Below are 13,403 nucleotides of genomic sequence, written 5' to 3' on the forward strand. Positions count from 1 at the left end.
GAAAAGAGTTACCAAATAATTAACAGAAAACCAAGCAGGAACCAAAAGATTCAGTAGGTTAGAGTATACTACATCGCAATCATGCATGTTTTTTTTTCTTATTCCTACGGGTTTAGATATATTTTTTTGATCGGTTGCTCGTGATATGCTATGGTTGCAGCACGTGAATGCGCCCCCAATTTCATGTGAACGTTGGTGGCTGCAAACCTGCCTGAGCACACATCACTTTGCCACGGAATAACAAAAGGCGGAGTGGATTAGGATTATTTGTCTGTCATTCCTTGTATAGCGGGAGGCGGTTGGCGGGGCCCATTTCAATTGGGAGGAAGAAAGGGAGACGGGGAACAAGGTTTCGGATAAGAAAGAGGTCATGCGATGCGAGGACGTGCGCACAGGGAGAGACGTGTCGCCGTCTCCGCATCCATAGTGCGCGCGTCCTCGCATCGCATGAACTCTTGTTGCCGCTGCCGATTGGACTAACCGTGCGACGGCAACAAGAGTTCAATCTCGTACGCCTTCGGTTCTACAGCGCGCCCTCTCGGAAGTTATAAAGAGGCACAAGATTCAGAGGCATGGTGAATCCGTAAAACTTCAAATGTGTTTTGAATCAAAAAGTAAGTTTGCATCCATAGCACGAAGGGTCGACACTCGAGTACATTTTTCACAGCAATTTTACAGAAACACTGGACTAAACAAAAACAAAAAACTTTTTCTACATTTGTAAATAACACGTGATGGAAGACAAGCCCATTCGCCAAAACATGATGCTCTGTCTCAAAGCAACATTTTTTGGTCACTCTTCTCCAAGTCATCCGGAAGGATTTCATAAATTCAGATCAATGAAATCCTGCACAAGTTCAGCAACCACATTCAGTAGCCAACAGCCAAAACAACCAGGTCATAGCAGGCTCGGTCTGCTGGATAAACTCCAGTTGTGGTACCATTTCTGGTACAGAATAGAGATTACCGAGCCATCAGATTCATCCACCGCAGAGCAGCAGGAATTCACATCAACCACAGCAGAGCAGCAGGATTTCATAAGTTCGGATTGATAATATCATGCAGCAGTACATAAACCATCATCCAGCAAAGGTGACAACAGCCAACTGCCACGGCACGGAAGATTCAACGCAGCACGCAAACAGTCTGCTGGGTAAACTCAACCACTGCCCAAGGAGTAACATTCGCAGTACAGAAAAGAGATAACCGTGCCGACAGAGTACTCATCAAGCATTCGGCCATGCCAAACTGGAAAGAATTAAAAACGCAAGTACATAGCTCGACTGCAGCAACAGGTCGGTCACTAGTAGCGGTCGTCGAAGCGTCCTCCTCCCCTGGGGCGGTCGTACGGCGCAGGCCTCTCCCTGTAACCTCCTCCCTCGTAGCGAGCAGGCCCTCCGCTGCCATAGTCGGCGCCGCCTCCACGTGGACCGTCCCTGTCATAGCCACCGCCGATGCCGCCCCTTGGGCCGTCCCTGTCGTAGCTTGCACCGCCCCTTGGGCCACTCCTGTCATAGGCGCCGCCACCACCACGAAGTCCATCTCTCTCGTAGCTTCTCTCCCGCTCCCTGCCATAGCCGCCTCCACCACCACTTGGTGCATAACGGTCCGGAGCAGCTCCATACCTGTCTGCACCAAAGCGGTCACCACCAGAAGGGTACCGGTCACTGGCATAACGATCACGGCCCCCATCATATCTGTCTCTGCTGTCAATAGGCTCACGGTACCCACCATAACGGCCACCATCGTAGCGATCATCCACGTAACGGTCGCCAAACCTGTCTGATCCAGAAAAGCGGTCTCCCCTGCCACCGCCGCCACTGAACTTGGAAGGGAATCGCCCAGAACGGCCGCCACCAGGGTTAGGGCAGTCACGAGCCCAGTGACCAGCACGGCCACACTCAAAGCAATTGCCAGGGGGTGGGCCATCACCCTTACCACCACGATAATCCCCACGGTCACCACCGCCACCACCACTGCTGTACCGTGTGTCATCCGTTTGCAACTTCGGCTCAGCCCTGTTCACTGAAATGGTACGACCATCTAACTCTTTGTTGTGCATATCATTGATAGCAGTCTCAACTGCCCTGGGATCTGAAAACGTCACGAAGCCAAAGCCACGGTGCCGGTTTGTGTGCCTCTCCAGCATGATCTGCAATAAGAAATACTCAAGAATCAGCCTACATACAGAGCAAAGCCAAATGGTAAGCAGCTGCAAAACCTTTGAATTCAGCGATGAGTAAAGGGCAAAAAAATCAGTAAATAATAACACGGATTCATTACCACAACACTTCCAAAGTCATAGTTTGTTTGATACTGTGGCATATAGCAGCTTATAAACACAAAACAAACTGGAAATGTGACCTTTGAATTCAGCAATGAGTAAAGGGCAAAAACAATCAGTGACCAATAACACGGATTCATTACCACAACACTTCCAAGTCATAGTTTGTCTGATACTGTAGCATATAGCAGCTTATAAACACAAAACAAACTGGAAATGTGACCTTTAAATTCAGCAGTAAGTAAAGGGCGGAAAAAATCAGTAAATAATAACACAGATTCATTACAGCAACATTTCAAGCCATAATTTGTTTGAAACTGGAGCATATAGGATTATATAAGAAACTGGAAACTGGTAATTTAAATTCAGCGACAAGTAAAGGGCAAAAAAAATAGTAAATAATATCATGTATTCATTACCACAACATTTCAAGTCATACTTTGTTTGAAAGTGTAGCATAAAGCAGCTGGAAAACGTGCTTTGACAAGGTAACAAAACGAATCACTACAACAGCTGCAGGTTTATAGCAGCCAAGTCTCATAGAAAGAAACATGCTTTCTCTTTTGAATGAATAACCATAAGCTTAAAAGCCAACTGAACAGCGACACAACCAAGGAAATGAAAAAGTAGTCACGATATACATGAAATAAGAATGTGTGAGGTAGACAACCATTCGTAAAAATCACTTGTGGTCAAATTTAGGATGGTTGACAGAATTACCTTTTGAGCAGCATTGGGATTAGGTTATTCCAGAGTTTCATAATTCAACAGAACAAATCAAAACTGTCACATAGCCGAGTGTAACTGTAACTACCTTTCTGACTGAACATATCCTGAGAGAGCAAAGCTCGTTGTACTGACAACCAGTCAGGCAAACAAACATTTGAGCAACCAAACAATGCTTGCTGCTACCATCTTTTGCTGTTACCCATATTTACTAGACTGCTCTGGATAATCCTGTCGTGTTTGGATCCCTATAGCACATCTCATATCAACTAGACTAATTGCAGCAACTACTAACTGAGAAGCAAGGAACTTCAATTGGCATGAAAGTGGCTACCGCCAACCAAGTGTGCCTCAAGGTTTGTAACACTCCCACTCATACCATATCAAGCTATGACTAAATGCATAAACCACTTCAGTAGTTAGATCCATCTATTAAATTTTCACCATGAATTAGTGAATTACTCTGTCAGAAGCTAAACAAGAACAACATTCTCAGGCGGTCAGGCCCATCACCGATGTCTGAACCACTGGCATGCTGGTCTGGTAGATAAGCTCACGAGAGAATCTTCAAACATAGCAAAACAACACATGGAGACAGCAGTTGGCAATATCCAACAAGCATGACATGTCAAATGTGTGGGGTTGGTTGTGAGAAGTGCTGACATCAAATGTTGCTTCAGCAGCTATCCTTCAACTGTCATTCCATGAGCACTACACAGCACCAATGTCGTGACGAACCACAAACAAATCTGGATTTCACCTTCCCTCGGTTTTCATAACAAAAGTTACCAACTACTACTACATGATTCCTTGGCTTGCAACGACATCCCTTAAATTATTTTTAAGCCAATAAGATCAGGTTGCACACTACAACATGTTTTGCACCCAACTTGTCACAAAAAATGGCTATGACTACAAACCAAAAAGCGAAAGAAACAACTGAAGAAAAGGCATTCAGATGAATATATGGTATGATGAGATAAATGATTGGGACATGGTGATTACAGAAAAGATAATGCAACATGCTCTTAGAAACTAGGAGCAGAAAACAGAACAATTTTTTGGCCAACGAACAGAGTACTGACATACCAAACAAATCATGGCACTCGTATCAAGATTCAAGAATAGAAAAACATGACAACATATGTGTAGAATTCTAGTCGCATAGATGGCACAGGATTTTAAAATGGGTTACATGGTTTCTTAATATTTAACACAACCACACAAAACAGACAACAAATATTTTAATGTATATCACCAAGAGATCAAATCAGTTAAACATGAAAGACTGAAAAATGTCTTCAGGTTTCCATCAGACAACAGACTGTCTGTTGAGCCGCTTCCCAACTGCAGACTACTGACTGTGGTGTTGGCATAGTAGACTATCAAAATCACAGGGCATGCATGGAACTGCAAAAGCCAAAGAACCACTGAAGGCATTTCTTGTCAAGTAATACCACTGTAAGAACATGCTGTTTCTTCTATCAGACCACAAGCTGAATGAAGGTATCAGAACACAGCCACGAGCAAGATAGATCAAGGGTTCCCAGATTACTGGTTCAAATTTCACAGGCCCTGATGTTCACTTCAGGCATCTAACTGCGATAAACAGCACCAGCACGACCTCTTGGTAAAGCAATTTCAAGCCTAAGTTTTCCCTCAAAGAGCAGTTAACAGCTGCTTTCTCCGCACAAAACACTCATGATTGTTCTCTGCAAAGCTGATCTTTCGACAAACAAACAAAAGAATCCCTGTTCTATCCAACTTCACAAATGTGCCAGCTCATTTGGCTTCACAAAGCAAGTGGCTGAGAAAAATAACCATCAGCGCCAGCAAAGGAAGGGGGAGAAAAATACTGTGAGCATTCCTTATGAGGCTACAAACTAAAGAACGCTATATATATAAGAAAATCTCGTTAGCAATAAATTCTACTCCCTCCGTTCCTAAATAAAAGCCTTTTTAGGGATTTCAACATGGACTACATATGGATGTACATAGACATACTTTAGAGTGTAGATTCACTCATTTTGCTCCGTATGTAGTCTGCATTGGAATCTCTAAAAAGACTTATATTTAGGAAGAGAGGAAATACTAATTAGCACCGGTGTTTATTCATTTTGAGAAGATAGCATACTACACTGTGCGTTTTGACATACTACCTCTGTAACTTAATGTAAGACGTTTTTTGACACTATAACAGTGTCAAATAAGTGGGAAAGCCCATTACTGTCAAGTAGTATTAACCTAGAAAATTGAGCCAGTTTTAACTACACGAGACCAAACTCTGAGCTCATGTGCCTTGTTCGGATCCACAGTAAGTCGGGATGAAGGCAGCACCTAGACCTATCACTTATATAAGTTATAAGAGAATTAGAAAAAACAGCACCTAGACCTTGGCCATGTGCATCAGATTCACCGTTCTTCCCTCAACACCCTCTAATTCCGCAGATCTAGCAGCTATATACACATACATGACCACGAAATAATAAAAAACAACAAGCGAAAGCATGCGCTGAGGATAAGCGCGGAGCGGACGCGGCGACGGTCCGGTACCTGGGTGTCGACGACCTTGCCGAAGCGGCGGAAGGCGTCCTCGAGCTTGCGCTCGTCGGTGTGGAACGAGAGGCCGCCCACGAAGATCCGGCTGTCCTCCTTGCCCGCCATTTGCCCCGCGCCTGCCTGCGCGCCCGCGGCCTCGGTTCGCGGGGGGGAGAGGAGATTAGGGTTTGGGTGAGAGGAGGAGGAGGAGGCGACGACGGCGAGAGGGGAGAAAGAAAGAAAGAAAGAGCAGGCGAAGGGAGCGCTAGGGTTTGGGTGGCGTTCCCCTCGCTTTGTTTCGCGTTCGGCCGCCTGGGCCATGGGCCGCTGGCGGTGTTATTATATCACTGGGCCTGCGGCTTTGTCGGGCCGCTGTGTATGTAGCCTTCTCCGCAAATGGGCGAGGTAGGAGGACGTGGTTGGAAGTTTTTTGACACGAGCCCTTGCGCAAAACAAGAGAGCAACTAATTAACGAGCGCTCTTTCGGGAGCCTCGCAACGATCAGCGTCACTTGACGCGCTCTCAGCCATTCGCCACGTGTCGCGCTCTGGTCGGTCCCTCCGATTTTTTATATTTTTCCATACGCATTTTTGACTTTTTAAACATTTTTTTCCGTTTTGGTTTTCCACCGGTCTTCCCTAGCTTTTCGACCAAAAAAAATTCGGGGAAAAAAATTTACGCAAAAAAATGCATTTTTTTCGCGAGAGTCATGGTTTTGTTTTCGCGAGAGGCACGGCCGTGCCTCCTGGAAACGGAAAAAAAGTGTTTTTTCTTTTTTTCTTTTCGCGATAGGCACGGTTTTGCTTCCGCGAGAGGCACGATTGTGCTTTCGCGGGAGTCACGGTCGTGCCTCTTGGAAACGAAAAAAATATGTGTTTTTTTTCGTGAGAAGCACGATTTTGCTTCCGCGAGAGGCACAGTTGTGCTTTCGCAAGAGTCACGACCGTGCCTCCTCGGAAACGAAAAAAAACATTTTTTGTTTTTTTCTTTCGCGAGAGGCATGGCTTTGCTTCCGCGAGAGGCACAGTTGTGATTTCGTCAGATGCACAGTTGTGATTTCGTCAGAAGCGTGCATCTTTCGAAAAGGGAAAAAACCCGTAATCCCGGTTCGGTTTTTTCGTCTGTTTTTTTCGTGAAAAAAAAGTTCGTCAAAACCTATCAACATGAGATCTAGTTTTAAAGCTCTCGACGCGAGGAATCCAACGGCAAAAGCGGTTCAAGATTTGAACGCACGGTTTAAGAGAAAAAACGTTTTGAATAAACAGATCTAAGAAAAAAAGAAAAAACTCCGCAAGGAGTACTTCTTAATTAGTGATTTCGGCCTTCAAGCGCATGGATTGGATGTCCAAACCGAAAATCTGTTTTTGAGCCCGGGCTCAGCTGATCCCGAAATCAAGTCCGATGGTTCGTGTGCGTGGATCCGTGCGCCTTACTGTATTCCCTGACCGTATATGCTGATTTTTTGTCCGTCGCGGCGCTGCATTCATTGCGACGGAGCGTTGCACTGTCGCTGCGGGACGGGTCGTTGAAGGATGGCTCGGTACACCTGAGCCATGCTCGGCTCACAATCCCTCCAAACGTCGTCAGGGTCACACGCCATAAATTGTCCACTCTGTGATAATCGAGACCAACGTTGCAAGGTCTGGTCGGCATGCTCATCAGCGTTTCTACAAGTAAATCCGTTACGATGTAAGTAGATCTATTTTTTTTTCTTGCTTTACACATTCTCAGCTAACGAGCCGTGGTTCAGCTCAGTTCTGATTAATCTCCCTTGATCTTCTTTTTTTCAGGCACGGCTGTGCCGTTTCTTTGAGTTCCAGCGTGCTTAAAGATGACCCCTCTGCAGCGTGCTCAAAGCTTGTAGCTTATTTAACTGAGAGATGCAGCGAAACAACAAGCAAGACCATTAATTCATCGAAGTTCAGTCAACCATAAACATAATTCATGCTCTTAGACACAGTACGACACACACGGACCTGTAAACATAATTCATGCTCTTTGAGTTTCAGTGCTCAACCGAAACACACTAGAAAACCCCCCGTTTAGAACGACAACACATATTACAGACTGAAAAACATATGGCTCAGTATCGGCAAAACCAATTGGCCGCTTGCAGGTATTCTGTCGATGTCCTTCTATCAATTCTTGCATTTCCTGGGTTTTCGTGGCTTTTTCGATGCACCCCCTCTCTCCGAGCATGTGGTCCTTTTGTGGCCTTCGCGGCAACAAATGCTGCAGAATTTGGTTCGTTTACTTAGACCTTTGTATGGGGCCTTCTCCCTGTTGTTTGTCGGCCTTCCGGCACCTCTATGCTTGTCCGGGCCTGCAAGACCTTGCAGGGCATTCACACTAACAGAATGCCCAGCACTATGGCACTGGTCAGCGTCGCCTTTCACGAGCGATCCTCAAAAGCCAGACCATCCCTCTTCTCTGCCAGTGGTGCTCCACTTAGTAGCAGAGCCTCGAGGCCTGCAAGCATGTGGTCATAATATGCAGCACTTGCGTCCCCCATCTGAACGACTTCCATGGCTTTGAAGTACAACGTCGCGTACCTGCACATGAATGACAAGTTCACTGAATTGTCCTTCTGGTACTGAACCAGGTGTTGTGGAACACTAGTAGAAAAGGGGACAAAGGTCCAGGCCGGGTCAGCCCATTAGTCCTGGTTCAGTCCAGAACCGGCACCCATGGGGGCATTGGACCCGGTTCGTGAGCCCCGGGGGGCGGCCGGGCCACGTGGGCCATTGGTCCTGGTTCGTCTGGACCTTTTGGTCCCGGTTGGTGGGACGAATCGGGACCAATGGGCCTCGCTCCTGGCCCACCACCATTGGTCCCGGTTGGTGGCTTGAACTGGGACCAAAGGCTGCCCTTTAGTCCCGGTTCATGCCACCAACCGGGACAAATGAGGTGCCTATATATACCCCCTCGCGTAAGAGCAGAGCACACTGCTCTGTTTTTTCTGGCCGCCGAGGGGGAGAGGGCTTGGTGGTGCTCTAGCTCACCTCCTGTGCACACAAGGTGTTCGATGGAATGCCCGAGCCACACTACTTAAGCTTTCTCCTCTCCAAGCTCGACCTCCAAGCTCCATTTTCCTTAATATTTGTCTAGGTTTAGCGGTCCGTCACGCCCCGTCCCCGTCTTCACCGCCGTCGATCACTCACGCCGATCTCATCGCCGGCACCACCGTGGTGAGCCTCTTGTTCTTATCTTCTTTGTGAAAGGAAAAATATTCTTACTTGTATGTTTAGATAGATACTTGTATTATTTTCTTACTTTTATTATTGCATCTTATATAGTGCGATGGTTTTGGTATCCGCCCCCGTCGGCCCTCGTCCTATCTATGATTCAGATGTGGTATATATTATCTTTTCATAATTATTGGTTCATTTATTGTTTATGATAATTATGCCGACCAACGTGACATAGATTTTATTTATCTAGGAGGTTGTTGAACCGGAAATTCCAACCGACCATATTGTCGAGAGGTTAAATTTAGTTGAAGAAGAAAACAATTTCTTGAAGGAAAAAATAAGAAAAATTGAGGAGGAGAAGATGATATTGGAGTTGCATGTTGCGGATGTCGTCGATGATCACAAGATCAAGATGGATGCAATGCGCTTGAAGATTAGAAAGATTAGAAAATATGCCATTCATACCGAGGCTTGGTATCATTATGCCGTTGGATCAGTTGTTACCTTGGTTGCGATTATGATCGCATTTGTTTTCGCATTGAAATGTTTTATATAGTTTCAATGTATGGTTTAATTAATTTAGATGCTCTGCAGAGCTTTATGTTGTTAGATGAGAACTATGTATGTACTTTGGTTTTAATGTGATGATGAACTTCTATTAATTTGGTCGCTTAATTATCTATTCATGATGTTCTGTAATGATTTTTGACACACTTAATTATATATAATGCACGCAGATGAACCGGCAATGGATGTACGGTGACAGACACACCTTCGAGTACATTAAGGGCGTGCATGATTTTCTTGAAGTGGCTGAGGCAAACAAGCAGAATGGTTTTATGTGTTGTCCATGCCCTATATGTGGGAATACGAAGTCTTACTCTGACCGGAAAATCCTTCACACCCACCTGCTTTACAAGAGTTTCATGCCACACTATAATGCTTAGACGAGGCACGGAGAAATAGGGGTTATGATGGAAGACGGCGAAGAAGAAGAGTACGATGACAACTATGTGCCCCCTGAATACGGTGATGCTACTGAACATCAAGAGGAACCAGATGATGTGCCCGATGATGCTCCGCCGGGTCATTGTCGATGCAAGGACGCAATGCGAAAGTCAAAAGGAGAAGCTGAAGTTCGATCGCATGTTAGAGGATCACAAAAAAGGGTTGTACCCCAATTGCGAAGATGGCAACACAAAGCTCGGTACCGTACTGAAATTGCTGCAGTGGAAGGCAGAGAATGCTGTGCCTGACAAAGGATTTGAGAAGCTACTGAAAATATTTAAGAAGAAGCTTCCAAAGGATAACGAATTGCCCGACAGTACATACGCAGCAAAGAAGGTCGTATGCCCTCTAGGATTGGAGGTGCAGAAGATACATGCATGCCCTAATGACATCCTATACCGCGGTGCGTACAAGGATCTGAACGCATGCCCGGTATGCGGTGCATTACGGTATAAGATCAGACGAGATGACCCTGATGATGTTGACGGTGAGCCCCCCAGGAAGAGGGTTCCTGCGAAGGTGATGTGGTATGCTCCTATAATACCACGGTTGAAACGTCTCTTCAGAAACGGAGAGCATGCCAAGTTGATGCGATGGCACAGTGAGGACCGTAAGAAAGACGGGAAGTTGAGAGCACCCGCTGACGGGTCGCAGTGGAGAAAAATCGAGAGAAAGTACTGGGATGAGTTTGCAAGTGACCCAGGGAACGTATGGTTTGCTTTAAGCGCGGATGGCATTAATCCTTTCGGGGAGCAGAGCAGCAATCACAACACCTGGCCCATGACTCTATGTATGTATAACCTTCCTCCTTGGATGTGCATGAAGCGGAAGTTCATTATGATGCCAGTTCTCATCCAAGGCCCTAAGCAACCCGGCAACGACATTGATGTGTACCTAAGGCCATTAGTTGAAGAACTTTTACAGTTGTGGAATGGAAACGGTGTACATACGTGGGATGAGCACAAACAGGAGGAATTTGACCTAAAGGCGTTGCTATTCGTGACCATCAACGATTGGCCCGCTCTCAGTAACCTTTCAGGACAGACAAACAAGGGATACCAGGCATGCACGCACTGTTTACTTGACACCGATAGTATATACCTGGGAAGCTACAGGAAGAATGTGTACCTAGGCCATCGTCGATTTATTCTGACCAACCATCAATGTTGAAAGAAAGGCAAGCATTTCAAAGGCGAGGCAGATCACTGGAAGAAGCTCGCCATGCGTACTGGTGATCACGTACTTGCTATGATCAATGATTTACACGTAATCTTTGGAAAGGGTCCCGACGCACTAGCTGTTCCGAATGACGCTGAGGGACACACACCCATGTGGAAGAAGAAATCTATATTTTGGGACCTACCATACTGGAAAGACCTAGAGGTCCGCTCTTCAATCGACGTGATGCACGTGCCGAAGAACCTTTGCGTGAACCTGCTAGGCTTCTTGGGCGTGTATGGAAAGACAAAAGATACACCTGAGGCATGGGAGGACCTGCAACGTTTGCACGAAAAAGACGGCATGCCTCCGAAGCAGTATGAAGGTCCTGCCAGCTACGCTCTTACGAAAGAAGAGAAAGAAATATTCTTTGAATGCCTGCTCAGTATGAAGGTCCCGACTGGCTTCTCGTCAAATATAAAGGGAATAATAAATATGCCAGAGAAAAAGTTCCAGAACCTAAAGTCTCATGACTGGCACGTGATTATGACGCAACTGCTTCCGGTTGCATTGAGGGGGCTTCTACGGGAAAACGTCCGATTAGCCATTGTGAAGCTATGTGCATTCCTCAATGCAATCTCTTAGAAGGTGATCGATCCAGAAATCGTACCAAGGCTAAGGAGTGATGTGGCGCAATGTCTTGTCAGTTTCGAGCTGGTGTTCCCACCATCCTTCTTCAATATCATGACGCACGAGATTGTTATTCCGGGGCCCGTATTTCTACACAATATGTTCCCCTTTGAGAGGTTCATGAGAGTCCTAAAGAAATATGTCCGTAACCGCGCTAGGCCAGAAGGAAGCATCTCCATGGGCTATCAAACAGAGGATGTCATCGGGTTTTGTGTTGACTTTATTCCTGGCCTTAAGAAGATAGGTCTCCCTAAATCGCGGTATGAGGGGAGACTGACTGGAAAAGGCATGCTTGGAAGGGACTCAATAATATGCAGGGACGGATATTCTTGGTCTCAAGCACACTACATAGTTTTACAGAACTCTACCTTGGTGACCCCATATGTCGATGAACACAAGAACAGTCTGCGCTCCAAACACCCGGAGCAGTGCGACGACTGGATTACATGTGAACACATCAGGACTTTCAGCAGTTGGTTGGAAACACGTCTCAGAGGTGACAACATTGTTTGTGATGAGCTGTACTTGTTGTCCAGGGAACCATCTTTGACTGTATTGATTTACAAAGGATACGAGATAAATGGGAATACATTTTACACGATTGACCAAGATCAAAAGAGCACCAACCAAAATAGCGGTGTCCGCTTTGATGCAACAACCGTGAGGGGAAAGGACACATATTATGGTTACATAGTGGACATATGGGAACTTGACTACGGACATGATTTTAAGGTCCCTTTGTTTAAGTGCAAATGGGTCAATCTGTCAGGAGGCAGGGTACAGGTAGACCCATAGTACGGAATGACAATAGTGGATCTGAAAAATCTTGGGTACACTGACGAACCGTTCGTCCTAGCCAATGATATGGCATAGGTTATCTATGTGAAGGACATGTCTACCAGACTGAGAAAAAGAAAAGATAAGGAAGCGAATACATCATACGATGAGCCAAAGCGCCACATAGTTCTTTCAGAAAAAAGGGACATCATGGGAGTGGAGGGCAAGACAGACATGTCTGAAAATTATGAAAAGTTTTATGAAATTCCTCCCTTCAAAGTCAAGGCTGACCCAAGCATCCTGATAAACGATGAAGATTATCCATGGTTACGACACAATAAGCAAATGACACAAGCGAAGAAAAAGTGAAGACTTTCTCCCGCAACTATTATGATGATACCATGCCAACTTTGTAACAGACGAGTATGATACCATTGTCCATTTTGTACATGCACATGCTATGTGGGTGAAATTATGATACCATGCCAACTTTCCACTTTTTCAGAGTTCATTTGAAATGCTTTAATGTCTTATGGTTCGGCCCTCGTAATACCATTAATCCCGGTTCGCTCCTTGTCAACTATGTTCTCACCAAGAACACTCTCAAGAGGGCAGCCACGTGGGCCATTGGTCCCGGTTCGTCTGGACCTTTTGGTCCCAGTTCCACGCATAAACCGGGACCAATGCGCCTCGCCCCTGGCCCATGACCATTAGTCCCGGTTTGTGCCACAAACCGGGACTAAAGGGTTGGTCCTTGTTGCGCTCAGAGTTTAGTCCCACCTCGCCAACCGAAGGGTGCTCACACCGGTTTATAAGCCCGTTCCTCTCTGCCTTGTTGAGCTCCTCTCAAAGTGAAAATAGATGCCCCTATACAGGGAATTTGACCTAAATTCATAGTGAATTTCTCTGAAATTCATGGAAAATTATTATGAATTTAGGTTGAATTTTCTCTATAGGCGCATCTATGTTCATTTTTTCAGTAAAGTTAATCACAAACTTGTGATTCACACAAATTTCAAAGAATTCAAATT

The 13,403-nt window shown here is 45.6% G+C and overlaps 1 protein-coding gene across 2 annotated transcripts; it reads right to left on the reverse strand.

The window, feature by feature from the left end:
- Nucleotides 1-1,033: 1,033 nt before the first annotated feature.
- Nucleotides 1,034-5,853, reverse strand: LOC123090679 (glycine-rich RNA-binding protein RZ1C). Of its 2 annotated transcripts, XM_044512005.1 has the most exons (3): nt 5,564-5,826; nt 3,005-4,817; nt 1,034-2,152 (listed from the first exon to the last, which is right to left on the reverse strand). In XM_044512005.1, the coding sequence occupies exon 3, from the start codon at nt 2,147-2,149 to the stop codon at nt 1,304-1,306; it is 846 nt and encodes a 281-aa protein (XP_044367940.1). In that variant the 5' UTR covers nt 2,150-2,152; nt 3,005-4,817; nt 5,564-5,826; the 3' UTR covers nt 1,034-1,303. The 2 variants fall into 2 exon arrangements, with proteins under 2 accessions (XP_044367940.1, XP_044367939.1); XM_044512004.1 differs by lacking the exon at nt 3,005-4,817 and having other exon boundaries at nt 5,564-5,853.
- Between the last annotated feature and the right edge of the window lie 7,550 nt (nt 5,854-13,403).

This window comes from Triticum aestivum, chromosome 4B, assembly GCF_018294505.1.
Source record: "Triticum aestivum cultivar Chinese Spring chromosome 4B, IWGSC CS RefSeq v2.1, whole genome shotgun sequence".
NCBI classification, from domain to species: domain Eukaryota; kingdom Viridiplantae; phylum Streptophyta; class Magnoliopsida; order Poales; family Poaceae; genus Triticum; species Triticum aestivum.